At 37.3% G+C, this 19,354-nt stretch overlaps 1 protein-coding gene across 50 annotated transcripts in view; it reads left to right on the top strand.

Moving 5' to 3' along the window:
- RIMS2 (regulating synaptic membrane exocytosis 2) overlaps positions 1-19,354 on the top strand; it is a 483,921-nt gene that overhangs the window by 394,620 nt on the left and 69,947 nt on the right. For 35 of the 50 annotated variants that reach the window (XM_042785721.1, XM_032987975.2, XM_032987971.2 and 32 more), the window contains 2 exons: positions 12,930-13,102; positions 14,143-14,379. The exons of 3 other annotated variants lie outside the window; for them this stretch is intronic. In XM_042785721.1, the coding sequence (XP_042641655.1) occupies positions 12,930-13,102; positions 14,143-14,379 (410 nt within the window). The remainder of the gene's footprint in view (positions 1-12,929; positions 13,103-14,142; positions 14,380-19,354) is intronic. 12 more of the 50 variants (XM_032987992.2, XM_042785725.1, XM_032987994.2 and 9 more) reach the window with 2 other exon arrangements.

The following is a 19,354-nucleotide window of genomic DNA, read 5'->3' as shown; positions in this document are numbered from 1 at the left end:
TCTGTTTGCAGTTCTTATTTGAATTTAAGATGTAAAGTTCCAAGATGCTATTGAAGCGAATGACAATTAATGTATAAAATAGTGTGACTGTGAATTAATTATCTAAGATGTACTGAAACTGATGTTATGCCGATAATAAATTAGAAAAACTATGGAAAAAAGAAGGAAAAGTAACTGGGAAATATGTACTAAATATCTGGGTGTGAAAATGTGACGTTCAAAAATAGAGAATATATGAAGTTAATTGAATTACTGCAACAGTCAGGGAGCTCCAAGAAATAATCTATGAGAACATGTATCACACCAGACTGCAGCTTGTGCTACTTAATTCTGTGACAGACAGAATAGGTGCAAAAAGGACATTATTCACATTTGAAAGATAAGGAGAGTAGAGCAGTGGTTCCAGCTAGATGGAATCGTCTTTGCTAGATCAATTTGCAAGGCTATTGACCTTGAAAAATCAAGGAAAGCGTGGCATGCAAGTAGAAAGGAAAGACCTGAAGTCCTGGTGCAGTGCTTGCTTAGAGCCTGATAAACGTGTAGGGTACAAAATGAAGAGGCAGGACCTTTGTCCTTCTGCTTCATGGAGCTGGTTCAAAGGCCACTGAGCACCCCTAGGCTCAGGGGCAGGAGAGCCGGCTGGCCCCTCACCTCGCGTGCCTCCTGCCCTGCCCCACGCTCCGGGACTGCGGCAGCTTGAGAAGGTCCTGGGACGGCCGCCGGGGAGCTGCTCCCCAGGGCTCACCCCGGCGTGCCCTCGCCCAGAGTTTGCTGGTATCATTTATAATTCAGACTATAATGATGAGGCCTGTGGGTTTAGCTCTGTGGATCTTTTCTTCAATTCAGCCTCTAGGAGTGCTTCTCTTTATTAAATGGGTTGATTTTCCTTGATAGCAGCCCCAAAGTTATTAATGGAAATTTTCTTAGTTTATCAACTTTTTTCCAAACAATAGATTTGTGGGTTTGAGGAACTTTTGCTATCTGCCATGCAAGAAAAAAGCTATGTATCTCTATCAGATTTCCCTAAGGTATCGCATTTTTTTTTTAATTCTTACTTATTTTGAAGTATCTTAACTACATAATCTCTTGCAATTAATTTTAGTGAATATAACTGTGACTTCAAGAATCCACATTGCAATTAGTATATATGAAGGATTTTGATGGATATGTAACTCACCACAATTATTCTGTAAAACCTGGTTCTGCATAATAGAGCTAATGAAAGTAGGATCAGGACCTTGGAGTCTCAGCATAAGGAGGACTTCCTTTTGTAAAGCCTTAATGCCTTCAGCAAATCTTTCACTGAGAATGTTACTAAAACTTGAAATTACCTCTATGACCCTTCTAACCTATAGTATTTCTGACTGTCTTTTGTTGGAAGTAAAGTCTGCTTACAAGAATTAATATTGATTTAGTGCTAGGCAATAGAATATTTTCTTTAGTAATACATCAGAAGGAATATTATGCTCCTTCTGCAGATGGAAATCATTAATGTACCAGAGATTTCACTGACAGTCTAGAATCTGTGAATAATAGGAGGGAATAACAGAAGAAAAAATAAAAAGCAGTTCTGAAAATGTAATCCTTCATATGGAGTAATGATGTACCTGAAAAGTGTTCATTTTTGTAATACAAATGTAGAATAGTTACATTATTGCAGCAAACTTATTCTACTAGTAGTATTCAAAGGTAGTAGAAAATGAAATTTTAGACAAAAATATCAAATAAATTTAAAGTTTGCATAAACAAAACCTCTTTTTATTTTTCCCTAAAGGAGCATCGTCCTAAATGTTTGCCTTTATTTTTCATTTAATAGCCTTAAGTATCATGCTGAAAATAAGTTTAGAAATTGTGTTTCTTCCAGTTAGTTTTTGTTGAGGAAAAAAATTAATCTATCATACAACCAAATATACACAATGAAGTAATGAAGTTTGACTTGTGTTATCACGATAAAATTTATATGATATATTTTTTTTTTCAAACTATGTAAAATCCTTAAAAATTGTTATATTCATTTCATCATATAGAGTATCTTAGGCCCATTAAATTTCAGAGAACCAGGTTGAATCATCCCTGTTCTCTCTCAAGTGACACATGCCATCAGGTAAAAAAACAAGTCTAGTGATTTGCATACTTCTGCAGTTTAATCTGAAGCAGCTAGCTAATTAATAATATCTGCTCTTTACTTATTTTTAGTATGATTTTCTAAAAACAAAATCCCAGCCACTGTGACATAGTTTTCTGTATCTAAGAGATGATAATTCACTTCTGGTAAACTGGCTGACTTTCAGTTTCAAGAATTATAAAGAAGTAGCTTGGATGTTTTTAGGAGGCATGAAGAAATGTTTCTTTTCCCACGTCTAAGGTAGTTTCTAGTCACATAAATTTTGGAAATGCTGTGCTAAGGACACATCTGTAGAAAGAAAACAACTTCAAGGGTTCTAATAATTCCTAGACATTAAAGATCCTCAGAAATGTTCACAGAAGTTTTGGAATAGTTCTAATATAAATAATTGTCTTGTGAAATGATCTAAATTTGTCATACAGTTTCAACTGAGTTATTTTTTGTTTCTTTTACGGAAATATTACATATTATTATCCTACTGTCTAAGCGTTTTATGTGGTGAAGTTGAAGTTGTAAGTAATGTTAATAGGTGTTGCATATTTTCTGTAAAAGTGAATTCAAATTAACCTTACAAGCAAGCAGAGATAAATTTTTATAGTATTTACAATGTGATGTGATAGACATAAGTATTACATGTTTTCTAATTACTCCCTCTTTAAAAACTGAAGCACAATGACTAAAGAGCAAAAGAGAGAGTTCAGTTTCTCTATTCCCTAGGAGTGGTTTGCATGCTCAGGATCTCCCTTCAGACTTTTTTTCCCTAGTTGCAATATAACAAGGATAAAGCTGATGAGAAAATACATCTTAGAGAAAAACAATGTTTTCTAAGCAACTTAATTTGCCTATGGGCTGATAACGAGATGGTGGTATCTGTATCTTGCACATTTGTTTCTCCTTTAGCTAGACATGAATCAGCAGAAAATTTGTAGACAAATTATCATACAGGGATTTTCCAAGACGTATCCTAACAATCAGTGAAAACAAGAGATTAAGAAAAAAGATTAGGGGGCCTTCCTTAAAATCATGCTTTAATTTGGAGTCTATCCTCTGATATTTATCTGGATTTAATGACTTAGAAATTGGAATCATACAAAGATATATTTATAACCTGTTCTCGAGCAATTGTGTTCCACATGGTCCTTAGGCACTTCTTCTTACAGGAATAAGCACTCACCAGATGGCCCATGTGTCAATCCAGCTGTTCTCTTCAGCATGAATTCTTTTGAAGCTGCTGTGTCCCAGGACAAATTTGGTGAAAGTCATATTTAAATGTTACATAGAGAAAGTAGGTTTAAGAGGAAAGTTCATATCTCTTTTCTCAAACCATCAGGTATGCTGAAATACTTAACAGGCTTCTCGGGTGACGTAAAGTGTAATGAAACAGGAATTCTGTGATAAGAAAAGATGTTGCCTTTCCACTTTTTTTTTAATTTGTTTTTGTATTTATGAGAGACCCAAGGACTAAAAGCAGATTATGGAAATGTAGTTTAAAATCCAGGTTAAATGAGAACTCTTTACAATTCATATTGTTTGACTTCCTGGGTTGTGTTTGTGAAATAACATCTCAAAGAAGCCCAAATTAGGTAGAACAATCAGAGACAAAAGAGGATTTCTTAAACCAGAAATCCTTCCTTGTCACCCTCTTTAAAAAATAATCTGGTGCCTGCATGGCAGGACTGTATGTACAATAGATTCTGGGTGCAGTGGTGACAGAAATAGCATGTGAACCACTTGATGAACATGAAGAAATACAGGAAGCTCACTTTGATTCTGTTTATCCAACGAAAGTAGTATTCACTAGAGTTGAAAGACTGAAAAGGACCAGAAATGGAATTAAGCGTTGTCACTTAAACTGAATCCATTCAACAAGAGAGTTAACTGTAGGCAGGCTCACCAGTTTGTCCTAACAAACATGCTGGAGTTTGCCAGGAGGTAAAGCACTAGCAATACTATTAAATGAAATTGCACAGTAGATTGTGAAGCCCTGGACACCTGCATTTTTGTAATCAGCCTGACTGATTCAGCTCAGATTTTTTACACTGAGCAGTGTCCATGATGACACATCTTCAGGAGACTTCGCACAGTGTTCTGGAATGCTAAAGGATTGCTGATTTGTATTTTAAATAGATTATATTTCTTCTGTATAAGACAGTCAAAACATTAATGTGTGGCAGTTGAAAAGATACTGGGATGTTTGAGAAGATACAAATGAAGAGTTTATTACCCACCATCACAAAGCCAGTCTGTGGACCTGTTTCTCTAAAGTGAAATCTGGTGGCTGACTCTGTCCTGTTTTAAATAGCAGTTGAAAATCAGGAGGTCATCAGTTTGAAAGGGAATTTGGGTAGCAAATGCTTCAAATAAATCTTAGAAAGAGCTTTGTTTTATTTTCCATTTTGCTTGCTTTCCTGAATTACTTTCATGTCAGAAAAGGGGGACGGATTGTTGGACATCCTTCTACCCTTAATTCTCATTAAAGGGTTCTTCTTTTCGAGTTCTTATTTGTTTACCTTCATATAATGTGGCTCATATTTCTTCAAGATCCTTGCTGTTGTTCAAAAATGGCTGAGAATATTCTGGCTATGTAAGAGCATTCTATAGCTGACATATAACTTATTAAGGCATGTTGGAATCATCAGATCTTGTAACAAGGTGAATTCCATCCACAGGACACATGAGATTTTCTATTAATTCCATTTTTAATAGTCAATTATATCTGTTTCACCCTAGACGTATGCTATACCTGGATCTCTCTTCTATGTCATTTAATCTGTCAGAAGCTATTAGAACCATGGAAAAGATCATCTTACTTTAATATTCAGACTATGAAGACTCTTATTAAAAATCTCAGTGACTTTCCTTGATAGATAATAGAAATTAGTTGTCTTCATTTTTGACGTAGACGTCTAGTTATACAGTACATGAGGTATGCTACCAAAGGACGCAGGCCAGTGGTGGTAGCCTCTTGTTATTGGGAAATGTCATGTCCCAGAGTCCTGTTCCAATAACTTGATGAAGTAGAAGCTCTCTCTATGAGTGGTGACTTTAATGGAGCTTTTGATGAGATATTATGAGACATGTGCTTGGCCATTATAAATCTTATATTTTCACTCCTGTGTGTAACACATCTTGGACTGCCTTTTAAGAATTATTTTGAGATGGAGTTGTTCCTGTGTTGTCTTGTCTTTTACTTTACCTTAAACAGCAGTTTTTTACCCACTGTGTTTTTCACAGGAGAGATGGGATTTTTAAACGATGTGTTTTGGTTTTGAAAAGTCTTTGGAATAATGTGGTAAGTTTATATACCCCAGCAGAAAGTTTGCAGTGCTCTTTCCTTTCAAAATTTGTAAAATTTGGTCCTGACTTAAAACAAGATTAAATAAGAATACTTAGTTCCCTAGACTGGATGAAGCTATTTTTGTGGATTAATTCTGCATCGGTAGCAGCTTGATTTCAAAATGGATATCAGTGCAGCTGAAATTAGAGGTTATCTTGATCTTCCAAAAGTAATACTGTATGAAAAAGAACATCAGAACAAGAGGCTAATTTGTGTTTTGAAATTGACTGCAGGAACAGATTTTTTTTGTAGGGAGACAAGCTAATTCTCAAGCTCAGTAAACGACACGAATACTTCTGAAGAGCTGCCTTACTGATTTCTACTTTATGAAATATTTTCAGGTCCTGTAAGTTCTCCTTGATGTAATCCCAGAACATCTTCTGTGCTCTCCTATATTTATTTCATATTGTGCACTTAGGGAGTTCTTAAAAAAATTGCACTGTATGGCAACATATGTGAAGCAGATGATTTTTTGGCTTGCTTTGGCTTGCCTCCGGACTACCTCCCTCCAGATTTCCAGTTGTCCTTAGACGGTGATCCATTGGTAGCTTCTGCATTGCTTCTGCCCTTGCAGCTTCTTCTTCAGCTACCGGATCACCTTGACCATAGAATGACAGAGTAATTTGGGTTGGAGGGGACCTCAGGAGCTGTCTAATCCAACCCCTGGGGTCAGCTGTGACCTCAGTAGAGGCTGCTCAGGGCATTACCTGGTCAGGTCTTGAAAACATTCAAGGATGAAAACTGCACAACTTCTCTGGGCAATTTGATCCACTGCTTCACTGTACCTATGGTAAAAATGTGCCTTCTTATACCAGTCCAAGCTGCTATGAATTGCTTGGCTCTGTCTTTTTGACGTCCTCCCTATATGACCTGGCAGGCTGCTGTTAGGTACTCCCAAAGCCATCTTCTCCAGGTAGAACAAGCCCCACCATCCCAGCCATCTTGGTGGGCCTCCAAAAGATTCATTCTAATTTATTGATGCTATTGTTGTACTTCAGGTTTCAAAACTGGATACAGTATTCTAGATGTGGTCAAGGAAAGGGCAATAATCACCCCTTTGCTGCCAGGGCCCACGGCTGACTTTCTTGATTTTTCTCATTGTTTGGTTTTCACTTACTAATTTATCAGTAGGATGCTGTTTGCAACATGGCTTAGTCCCATAGTGAAATCAAGTTTTAGAAGCTCCTTTGTAAGATTGTATACATGAGCACTGAAATTGATAAAGAGATGGCACCAAACCACTAAAGGAAAGATGTGATGACATTTGAAGTAGGATTTTTTCACATGTTCAATAGAAATATGGATGTTCATTTTCACCAACATGTTTCAATTGGTGGCCTAGCTTTATTGGAGATTAGGATGGTTTAGAAGGTGAGTTCTGCAAATCCTGTTACAGTCACTTCCTTTTATTCAATGTAGAAGTAAATCGGAATGTTCTGAATAATGGGGAAAAATGATGTTGGATAAGGAATGGGAGTAAGGAATGGATGTACAGGGAACCACTGTACATCCAGCAGGATGTATTGGTTCAGACCCTGTACTGCTCAGAAGTAGCAACACCATGTGTAGCTCTCTCTTTTATAGTAATGCAAGACAAGAATGCCAAGAAAGGCACATCAGGGTCAGGGCCAGGAGATCAAGGGGTGCCTAATGCAAAACAAGAACTGGATGAAGGTAGAACAGGGTTGGAACAGTGCCAATGGGACTCATCAGAAGCAAAAAACAGGGTTAAGGAAGCAGGATCCAAGAATTAGGAATAAAAAGGAGGACAATAGGATAGGATCCAGGACTACAAAGCAGAAGTCAGGATCAGCAGCCAAGAATGAGTCTGAACTAGAACTGGTTGCAGCTCCATCTTGAGAAGTCCAAGGCAACTGTGGAGCTTATTATATACCTAACACCAGAGCAGTGCAAAAAAAAAATCTCCCTGGTCAGTCCTTAAATCTCCCAAGGGACCGATGATGCCATGTGCAGCTGATAGCTAAAGCAGGGCTGGCAGAGGCTGATCTGGCCTTCATGGAGCCTGACAGGAGTGACAAATGTAGAGCGCAGAGTTGGCTAAGTGTAAATTATATTCATCATAGCCCTCATCTTGGGTTTGTGTGCATGCAAGCTACAGCTAAACATATATTCGCTCTACATATCATTTGTATATGGTATTTTGTAAAATATTACTTAGAATCTTTGCTTTATATAAACGTAATACTATCGTTGTAAATATTAGTATTTTGTTTTCTTTTTAATGGCAGACTTCATTAGGCAGCCATTAACAAATGTTTTAGAAAGAATCAAACAATCCAATAACATCCATTCAAATGATGTGTGGTAACTAAAATTTGCAATGCCTTTAGAGACTGTGAACTTGCACTGAAAGCTACAGTTGAAATTACAGAACTTTTCATGCAATTGCTGAGCTCTGGCTGCTCGAGAGCTTTTGTCAGCAAGGCAAAAAAACTATTGAAACAGTCCAGAATGGTTCTTTAATCTTCTTGCAGTAGCACAATGGACAATTGTCTGAAACATCTTCCCACCATTTTGATCAGTAAAGACATTGACCAGATTTGCATGTTCCTATGTAAATGCTAGCAAGTAAAGACTGATGATTAGACTACAAAAAAAAAAAAAAACAAAAAAACAAAAAAACAAAATATAAAGACATTTGGAAATCACTGACAATTTCAATTGCCTGGACAACTGCATGACTGTATAGTCCAAGATGGAAGATTAAGAACAATAGATTAAAGCAACATGAAACACTTCAAAACTCCCTTTGAATTAGAAGTTCTAAAACAGTTTCTTTTGAGAAATAAGTATCAGGGCAGTTGTAGCTCGATGTGGCCTGTCAGTCATATAGTGGTAGTTCACAAAGAGTTCAAAGCATTTACAGAGGTTGTTGTATTAGGAAGCAGAGCAGGCGTTTGTTTTTCAGCCTTAATAATCTTGAATTCATCACTACAGGAAAGTAATCTATAGCATACAGGGTATTGGTACAAATACCTAAGTGTCACTTTCTTAGGGTCTCCAGCTGATTATTTTACTAATGCAGAGGAAAGGGCTTTTAGAAACTTTAAAACTTGTTTGATAGAATCTGTAATAACAAAATTTATCCTATTCTTCAACACAGCAAAATAGGACAAAATCATCTTACTATTAAAAATACAAAAGCAACTTTTAATCAACCCCTCTGCTCACAGCAGACTTCCCATTGTTGAAGCAGCTTGAAGAGCCTGGGTACTCTTACTGCTTTATGGGTCATGAAGTCCAGAATACTGCCTATATTATATGAGTCTTGATTGAGTTTAAAATGAAAATTTAACTTTACTTCAGTAAAAGAGATGTATATTCTAACATGGGGAACGTCAGGAGATAGTTCTTCTATTACTGTGGCTGTTACTTAAAAAAGAAAAAAGAAAGAAAATGAAAAAGAAACAGTATTTAATTAACCTGCATAGTAGTCAGGTACACTTCACCACAGCCTGGTCCTCCTGATTGTCCAAACCAGGGGAGCTATCAATGCACATGCAGCTAGCTGCCTTACTGTCCTCGTGCCCATGTTTTCTTCTGAGGGAAATCAGAGCATACAGGGTAGCTGCTGGATCTGATGAATCAAACCTGTGGCCAGGCTACAGCCAGGATCCAGCCACAGCAGCTGCAGTTCCCCAGCAGTGCGCATTCTGGTGGTGCAAATTCCTACAGCATAGTGTGTAGGGACAGCAGCCGAGAGGGATGGGAAATGGTAGCAGTGTTTCGGATATAAGGAGTGGGTGGCACTTGGCTAATAATGACCCTTTCAGTCTAACAGTTGATCTTACCATACAGCTGGTAACGTTTAGAAAAAAAAAGGAAGTGACCTTTGGAGGAAGAAACCAAGGAAGTATAGGAGATATATGAAGATGTAATGCCTTGGGGTACCTTTAGCCGAACAAAAACCAAAGAAAGAATATTACAAAATTGCATAAAAATGTTTGCGTTGTACAATCAGAGTATATGACATGAAAGAACTGAATACTTTTTAAAAATCAATATTCACACAATGGAATATTCATACTTCTGAGGCAGAGAGAAAGGGAGCACTTCAGTAACTGCCTTATATAAAATTGCAATTTAAGAAACAAATGTAAGACTGAAATACCATCATGGCTTCTGTCAGACGGTGTGTTTCCTTTTTTTTTTCGGTGCTGCAGTTACTGAAACACTAACGTGCAGTACACTTGCAATTATAATCCATTTCCTAAACAAAATTAAGACAGATATAAATCCAAAAGTAGATCTTAGCAGCAGAATAAAGAGCAATTTAGAGCAGAGTTAATGGATGAATATAGGGTATCTGAGCTTTGTCCAGCAAGAAAGACAATTAAGTTTCAGTTTCTAGATATTACATTGGTAGGCTGCTAACAGATGCTGAGACTGTAACACAGACAATGTGTAAATACAACTTTTAAAAACAAATATTGTACGTTAAGACATTTAATGTAGGATTAATTAACTTTCCCAATTTCAGATCTAAAACATCCTGAAATAGTAAGGGTCAAATAATATTTCTGTGCCATCTGACCCAATTGAAAACATTTGATGGGAAGTACCTTTACATACAACTGAGAAAAAAAGAGACGAGGTAGTAATCTGATGATCTTTTTTCACATTATATTACTGAAATGATTTACCTTTAAGTTGCTTTTCTTGACATAGCAATTCTCAATCACTAGATTGTTACTATTACATCAGGTTTTATAAAAAAATACAATAAGGTTGTTTTATTTATGAAAATAAATGATTTATGATTTTTTATATACAGCACATTTCTATGAAAACTGTATTTTAAGGAGTGATGTTTTCCAGGTGTGGAAATGAAACGGATAAAATCAAACCCATAGGCTTTTGAAACTTCCAGTGCACTGCAGAATGACTCTTTACAATAACTTTGTGCAATGCTGATACTGTTTGCTTGCACGTATTTAATTTAGAAGGGCTCATTTCCATGGACTGCTTGGCAAGCTCAGTGTAGGATCTGCAGGTTGAGGTCTGTTATGCTATGAATCACCACAAGTAATTATCTATCCCCTAATTGGAATGTAATTAACAATTCCATCAATGATTTACATCTGACACTACGGTCTGTCTTGTTTCCCCGACGGATGGCTGCATGAGGTCTGTAACGCTAGCGGTGTGTCTCTCCTGAGGCCACTAGCCACTGTCGGTACATCTGTTCACATAGGCACACCCAGCTTGGCTGTACGTGAGCTCTGTTGGGAGCCAGCAGCAGCGGAGCCTTGGCAGCACAGGGTTCGGCACAGCAAGTGCATCTGCTCGGGAGCCTCGGCGAGTACTGAAGGCCTGAGGGCAGCTCTGTGATGTCCCTGCTATAGTGCGTGGTGGTAGCCCGGTGCACCAGGCTATACTTCCCAGTCTTGGTAGTTTCAGGCTAAATCAACCCAAACTACACTCATAACTTTGTCTTCAATGCAGAATTATTCTAGAGAGGGTTAGGTGAATGGAACTGAGTAATAGGCCTCAATATATACGCGTTTCTCTAGGCATAGTTATTTTGTTGTTCTCCAAAGTCGCCCCCTGCAACTTTGCAAATAATTGCTCTTTTAAAAGGAGAAGCTGAAAAAGAACAATCCTTTTTTTCTGGTATAATGTTCCATTATCTCTGATGATCAGGACACCTGTTTAATCATGGTTTTTATGTTCCCAAATGGATATATCAATAATAATATGTACTGTCTTCTTTATCAAGCAAAAATATTAATGGAATCGATAAAAACAGTCATAATCACAGAGGTACACTGTGAGTTTATGGCTGGCTAAGTCCACTCTCACACCTAAAGGCTGGGGAGAGCTTGAGTGGTTTGTCACTGAGCACAAACACTGTAAATGCATACAGATCAGGAAGCCAGCTGCAGCATGGGCAACCATTTTATGTAAGTGTGCAGTTCAGGCTGTGCTCAGTCACTGTCTGCAGTAGGTGTACAGTGTAACCTGCATGAGCATTTTTCCTCATCTCTGTTTCATTTCCCTGTCTTAAAATGGGCAAAATAACTTACTATTTCTAAGTGTAAAATTCATTTATGGTAAACAGGCAGTCAAATTCTATTCTGAAATGCTATTTAGACACTGCACAGTCTTCCAGAATATTTCTCAGTGTAACATTCCTTGCAAGAGAACAGAAACAAATGATCTGTGTATTTCATGAAAGTCAGTTATTTCAAAACTATAAAAATGGGACAAATTTGATAGCCAAACCTGGACATCCTTCTCTTCTGCAGAAGTACATAGGTCTGCCACTTTACATTAGGAATTATTTTCTCCAGGTGGCTGAGTCCAGTGTTACTGTCCCCAAGAGTTCAACAAGCCACTGATGTGTTACACAGATTATTTTCTTCCATTGTTTCCTTTCAGTCCTGTCTGTGCCGTTCTTCACATCTTTCTATACTGTCTTCTTTCTATATAAGCCAAACAATTACCTGGTGATCACTGACAATTCATCTTGCAGTACTATTTTTCTGAAAAGATTATCAATAGCAACCTGTCGGATTTCTGCATACACAGAAATGACTGTGTCAAGAGGAGAGGAAGAAACATCTTTCTGCTATTTATTATAATCTGCACATAGTGCAATGCAGAGTGGCACAGACTTAGCATTAATTTAGACCTAACTTGTGTAACAAGAGCAAATGGTCATAATATTTTGTTCAGATATAACTTGAATACCTCTGCACAACATTGCTTTATATTGTATGGGCTTACTGCTGATCACCAGTCACCTGCCAGTTCCATGTTTGGAATGTACTGTTAATAAGCTCAAATACTACTGTAATTTTTTAGTTTCTGAGGCACTGTCAGTACAAATTATCTCTATTCCTGTCCCATCATTTCAGACTCCCCAGTCCAGCAGTTCAGCAAGATGTGGGGTTTGTTTGCACAGCTACAACATTGCTTTGTCTTTTGGTGTGATAATCTCATCTATTTATTTACTTTTAAAAAAGCCAAAACGAAACATTGTTAACATTTGTCAACTAGAAGTTCTTGTAAACAGGCTAGGCCCCAAAGGAGACACATATTGTATAGACAGCATGAAGCATGTTCGGTCTCCTGTTCAATCTCATAAACTCAGTAATCGTGGGCAAGCCACTAAGTCTCTCTTTTTTGATTTGTGCATATTTGATGATGGTTATATTTCTTTGGTAAGGTTTGTGAAACCTTTGGAAGAGCTGGAAGTTTTGTACAAGTCAGTCTATGGACGAAGCTGAGGAGCTAATATCTTGAATGGGATAGCAAAGCAGGGTAAAATTAATAAAAACCAAGATGTTACTTGTATTCTGTATCAGTTGAAAACTTCATTATAAAAATTCAGGCACTCTGGTGACAAAGACAGTTTAGATAGCATCAGGGACCAGCTCCATAGCTGATTTGTGGTAATATGTCACTGACAACATCTGTATCTTTGTCCCTCTCCTCTTACAGTATCGGTCAGGACGGGATCCTCAGCGAGGCTCAGACAATGTTTCCAATAAGTCTTCAGACAGCGATGTCAGTGATGTCTCTGCTGTGTCACGGACAAGCAGTGCTTCACGTTTCAGCAGCACAAGCTATATGTCCGTCCAGTCAGAGCGTCCAAGAGGGAACAAGAAAATAAGGTGAGCACAAGGAGCTGCAGTGCCAGCCATAGCTGTGTGATCTAAGTAACGTAATATTTGTCAATATTTGTATTTGAAATTAATATTTTGCCTGGGTTAAAAATTTGCAGGGAATTTACAAAATACTGGTTTAAGCGTCTTCATCTAATGTTTTCTGAAGTCTTCATGGTATTTGTTTTTAGCCAAGTTTTGTCATCTTGGGTTATACTAGCATGCACTAAATAACAAACACATGCTGTCGGCAAGCATTAGACACACTTAGATTTGTACTTTCTGAAAATCGTTTTGTAAAATATTTAATATGGCTGAAAAGACAGTTTAACTTGAAAGTTTATGCCAGCAATGTCAGAGCCATCTTAATTTTCTTTAAAACTAGTGCTGTTGAACTTTTATAGAACTCTTATTTAATATTTACACAGACCAATTGAATTTATTTAATACTTACACTAGTCCAATTTAACTGCAGATGTACAACCATTGCACTACTTTTTAACAAGATGTACGTAGTGTATCTGCGAGCAAAACACAGCATCTCCTTTGCCTGTGTCCTGTGCACACTCAGAGGAACTTTGGCTGTAAAAGGAATGAAAGATCATTTTTCTTGGAAGGTGTAACCCACCTGCATCTCAGCAAAAATCAGAGTCAGCCTCTGTTAATTCTCAGAAAATTGTCCTCTTGGGAGAAATAGTATGTTTGAAAAGAATGTTTAAACATCTGCTTATATGAGCATTGTGAGGACCACATTGTTTCTGACATACAGTTATGTATACATTTCTAACTGTGATGTATTGCCATGCAACTTTTATTCAAGAGGGACTTAGGGACTGTGCTAAGAAAATGTCCCAAGGTTCTCTAGAGTAGGCTGGAGTCTTAGCCAGCATGGTTTAACTCATGATTGCTTCCATCTTTTAGTTTTTATTTAATTTATTTTGCATTTTCTTTCTTGTGAGTTCATGCATGATCTTCTCCATGACCATAACTTTAATTTATTCTTTTCTCTTTTCTTTTTGCATGCCTTTTTCAATTTTTGTTGACTTCAGAAGGACAAGGGATATAGAGGGAAAAAAAGAGGGAGGGCTGGAAGGGGATGAACAAGATGGAGTATTTCCTGAGGAGGAAGAAAAAGAGGAGGAGGAAAAAGCAAAGGAGAAAGAAGTTAATGAAAAAGGGGAAGGGCAAGAGGTGACAGAGAACTGTCATAAGGAGGAAAACAAAGGATCAGGGCATGATGAAAAAGCTCAAGAAGACCAAGCTGAGGAAGGGAAAAAGGATGGCAGGTAAAATATACTTGTGTTTCTATTGATCTATTATTCTTCCTCCTGTACCAAGACCCTACTTGTCTTCCTTTTCTTCTCCCTTTGCTTAGCTTATTTTCTATCTTCCCTGCAGCCTTTTTTGCTTTCAATCATGATGCTTCCATATTTAAGCAAGTTTCACTCTCAGATTCAGTGAACTTGTTCTGCATACCAAATAATGTAATACGCTAACTTGACTCATTATTATGCATGCAACTACAGCATATTATTTTTTAAATTGGTTTAGACTAGAGTTTGGGTTTGACTCTAATAAACAATAGAAATTGTAAGCTTCCTCATTATATTCCCTACTTGAATTATTATTTCAGAGAAAAATCTTTTGTTGAGTGATATCTCATAAATATTAAAACCATCTTTATTTCATTGTTTCAGTACTAAAGAAGAGAATTTGGATTCTTTTTTTTTTAATCCTCTTTGTCTAGGCTGATACATGTGCATATTGATTGACAATTGATGTGGATAAGCAGTCTTCCCTTTTTTTTTTTGTCTCTTGTAAATAACTGTCATAGGTTGCTGTACCATGGAGGGGTCATGTACCTCTGCTGCTGTATTGAATCTGGAAACATTTCAGCACAATTGGCTCTGATTTTATCAGATAATATTCTAGATTTATACATCTTACCATGATTCCTTTGAACCATGACTTTTAATGTAAATGAGTGACATCTTGTATTGCAAAATTCATGTAATTTCCATTAAGACAAATACAATATTTCTTCATTAGCAAAAAATTAGGTTGAGACTTGCTGAATAGTCTTGAAGCCCTTCTCACCTACCCAAGAATGGCAGAAAATCCCAGAAAAAAATACTTTATTTTAACTTGCTAATTCTGCACTGCCTAAAGATAACTTATGCCTGTAAAATTGTGCTTATATGTATTAGGGTAAGCACAGAGCACTCTATGGTAATCCACTTTCTTCCTTTATTACAAACATACATGTGTACATGCTTGTACATACACACACACATGAACATGCACAAAGAAAATGTGATACAAAAAGAGAATCAAAATATGTAGTGTTCAGTCTGGGGAGATATGGGCCAATATAGCCATAGTACTGCTTTTATACATTAAGTGTCATCATTCCTTCATGCATCTGAGTTCATTTTAGAATTCAGCAAAAGCAGTTGTTTAAAAACAGTTGCCTTTAAGACTGTCTTGGCATAGGTGTTCCAGAGACTGCTAGATGGTAGTGTGGGAAAGGATGTCTGAAAGTCCTTTTCCTTGTTCCCACTAAGTTCCCAGTTTAATGGATCTGGCAGTTCTGCCTCTCAAAAAGCATGACCCTGTCCCTGGTTTCCAGCTTTTACTCAGGTTAGTCTTCAGCAAAAATGCTGACCCTCACAGAAAGTAAAGTCCTCTTTGAGAAACAATTTCTTGTTCCCCATGTCAGCTTCTTCCTCTGCTTGTTAGCTGCTCTCTGCTTTCAGGAAGAAGCAGCACAAGTCTGGAGTCCCTACCTGATAGAGAAACAAGATATTAAGTGACTGCTGTGCAGTGACTTCTGTCTGTGTTTGTTAGATTTTGGCTCCCAACATGGAAGTCAGCCCACTTTTCTCATTTTGACCACTTTTTGTATATAAGTTGTGAATAAAAAGGAAAGTTTCTCTGTATCCACCTTCCTTTCCCATGGTACAATAACTGCTCATCTTTTTAGTGTTGTCTGAACATTCTTCTTGGGTAAGAAGGAAATTGAAAAGAACGGATTGATTCCTATACAGGTACAGGTATAGATATAAATACACATTTATATACACACATAGTTGTATATCAGTAATGTACTGAAGTATCATGAGTTGTCTATTCAGTGGACAAACCAGAAGGCAGGATCAATCCTAAGCATTGTTGTAAATTCAGTGCCTCCTGCTTGCTTGTTTGGAAGTTTATAAGCTACCTTATACCTGGCAATTTATAAGGTATTTACAAGATAAGTTAACAACTTCAGCTTTCCAAAAATGTTTTCAGACACACCACCAATATTAAACAATCACCAAAGCATCACTTAATAATTAAACATATCCATAAGTATTTCAGAGACCCAACAGAATCACAGCAGCCAGTTCATCCATCATAAAACAGTAGTAAATTGTTATCTAGTTCTTGAGATCTTGGGCATCAAGAAAAGCTGTTTTGCAGATGGGAATTTTCAACATATTTTTTACTTCAGAGATGCATCATTAGTTGAACAGCAGTCACTTTTCCTCTGGGCAATCTGGAATGCAGGGGCTGCTCTTAATCATTTCACCATCAAAACTTAGCTCATTAAGGATACATCATACCTCTTGATGTCATTGTGCTTATATACTTTATGAGTAGTGGTAATAATCAGACAGAGGGCTTCAATCTGCTGAGATCATAAGTGGGTTCAATGTAACTTAAATGACTGTGAAGACAGGTATCCATCATGAATTCATTCCATGCCAGTTTTAAAGAGTCTCTCAGCGCAATAAACTGCATTAGCTTTTGGAGCATTGGAGCACAATAAATCAATAAATCTTTTCTGTCAGAAATAGCTGCAGCATCAGATTTTGCCTTCATTAAGCCTTGTAAAACTAAACCTTGGCATATGGTTGACCTATAGGGAAAACATAATTGTGTTCTTTCTTGCCAGTAAGTGTTTAGTAAACAAAAAGCATGGATCAAGCTTCCCTGTTTTAGTTTTAGGGATTCTTTATGTACTGTTCCCTGACATTATTTCTTCTTCCAGCTCCCTGATGATATCAGGCATAAAAAAAGCCCTCTTACTTCTAATGTGTGAGCAGTCATAATTTTTATTGCTGGAAATCTGTTTAAGACTTCTCTAAATCTTAACCTTCCTTAATGATTTTCTAAATATCAATCCTAAGCATTAATTCTGATAGTCACAATAGTTTTGTTTTATCATATGAATACACAGCAATTGTAATCACAGAGCAGGATTTCACTGTGCTATACTCTAGTGAAGTACAGAAGAAAAATACAACCTCTGTTCCAAGCACACATAGACTAAATCATGAGATGGCATATGAGTCCATAGAGGACAGAACTGAGAAATGTTCCATGTGACAGGAGATAGTTAAAATACTGGGTTGGGAACATCTTGACAACAGAGAGTACTAAGGGGAGATTTTAAGAAAGAATATAAAACATCTTTGTGAATATTTCTGGAGAGCTCTTTTCAAGTATTAGACGCAATGAGTTAAAAACATGAGGTGCTTACTAAAAATATATCAAGTGGATGATGGGGCAAGTCTGATGAGCAGCAGGAGCTGATCTTTCAGTCTTGAATGTGAGAATACAAAAGTGATAAGGAACAACTGCTAAAATAATGGAAAATAAAGTTTAATTATGTACAACTGGATAGAAGAGAGTACAGGTTTTTTACTGATGTATGGAGAAAGATGACACAGCCAAATTGAAAGCCTGTGAAACATATCTTTCCTACAGTATCCTGGAAGGAGTTAGGTAGGATACGTAAATTACCAGGGCTGGAGAAAAGCACTGCACTAGCTAGTATCTGAAATGGTGAGAGAGTGGACAAAATAATAAGCTGTGTGGGTGGATGGAGAGGGTAGAGATGTGAAATAAAAAGCGTGTGCAGGTCACGAAAAGGTGGACCTAATATGAAGCCTGAATTAAAATGCCTGCCCAAATCGCAGGTCTGAATGACATGCATGATCCACATGGCTGGGAGAAGAAGGAGGAGAAAGGTCTTTGAGTGAAATAGTGAGTTTAACGGTACTGAATTGAGATTGGTGAATCACAAGGAGGTGCCAAAGAAAGAGGTTTTAGCGTAGGTAGGAAGAGACAGGGAAGGTGAGGGAGGGGTTTTACTGCAGAGAGGATAATGCTTTGATGTACTGTTGATGAAGGGATGATGTTTGAGGGATATCCATAGAGAAGACAGTGCTACATCACCGTGGGACCATCACAGTTAACTGGGTGGGCAGAAAGTGAGAATCTACCAGAAGACCTTGGCAGGAGTGGCTTTGACCAAATGCAAAAGGCGAAAGATAGTTGTTTGGAAAGGGTCTAAAATGTAATTGGAAAACAAGAACTCAAGAGATTTACTTAAAACAATGTGTTCAGTTAATTCAGAGGTGGAAAGGAGAAAGGAGATGTGGCTGTAGTTGCAGAACTGATGAGAGCAAGACTAGAGGTTCTGCATTACTTCCTAAGGGGATATGCTAAAATATGTTTCTATGATTTGGGGAAAGAGTCAGTGATGACCAGGTGGCTAGAGGTAAGAATATGAATAAGGAAAGAGGCACTGGGGGAAAGGAAATCGGAAGATAGCGTACAATCACTTAGGGAAATCAAACAGTTGAGAAAAAGATCCAGTGATAAATTTCTGCATCCATGACAGGGGAAAGGGGAGAGAAATGTATAAAGAGGAGAATGAAGAGACAACACAGAAGAATTGGTCGTGTGTTTTGCTATGTATCGGAAGAAATCGATGACATCCCATGGGAAGAAAAGAAGCGAATGCTAAAAGACAGTAGAAGAAATAGAGCTGATTAAGTAGGAAGATGACACAACTGAGGAAGGAGAATTTGTAGTAGAAAAAGTCAGCTGGGATGTAATTTTGCAGAGGCACTTGAAGTTACAAGAAACACAGTGCAGGATGTAGTTTTAAGTAATGAATTTCTTCAGATACAAAACTTTTTCTCTTCCTAATGGTTCTTTACACTCCTTGTGGCCCTTCCCTTCTTGGGTATAAAGATTCATTTCAAATTCACTTACTAGTTCTTTTTTATGTCATTCAGTCAAAAAAAATATTTAAATAATTTAATTTGTACGTTTTAAAACTGATTCCTTATGAGTATTTGTTCCTTAGGTTTTCATGATACTGTATTCTTAGCATTTCAGTTTTTATGAGCCTTCCATTGTGATTGCAGCTATTATCAGTTAAATGCAGTGTTTTGCAAAGCTGGATGAAAAAGCATGTCAATTCAG

Source organism: Tyto alba, unplaced genomic scaffold, assembly GCF_018691265.1.
Source record: "Tyto alba isolate M040663 unplaced genomic scaffold, T.alba_DEE_v4.0 Super-Scaffold_9, whole genome shotgun sequence".
NCBI lineage: Eukaryota > Metazoa > Chordata > Aves > Strigiformes > Tytonidae > Tyto > Tyto alba.
Note: the sequence above shows the minus strand (reverse complement) of the source record. Positions and strands in the feature narration are given on the sequence as shown.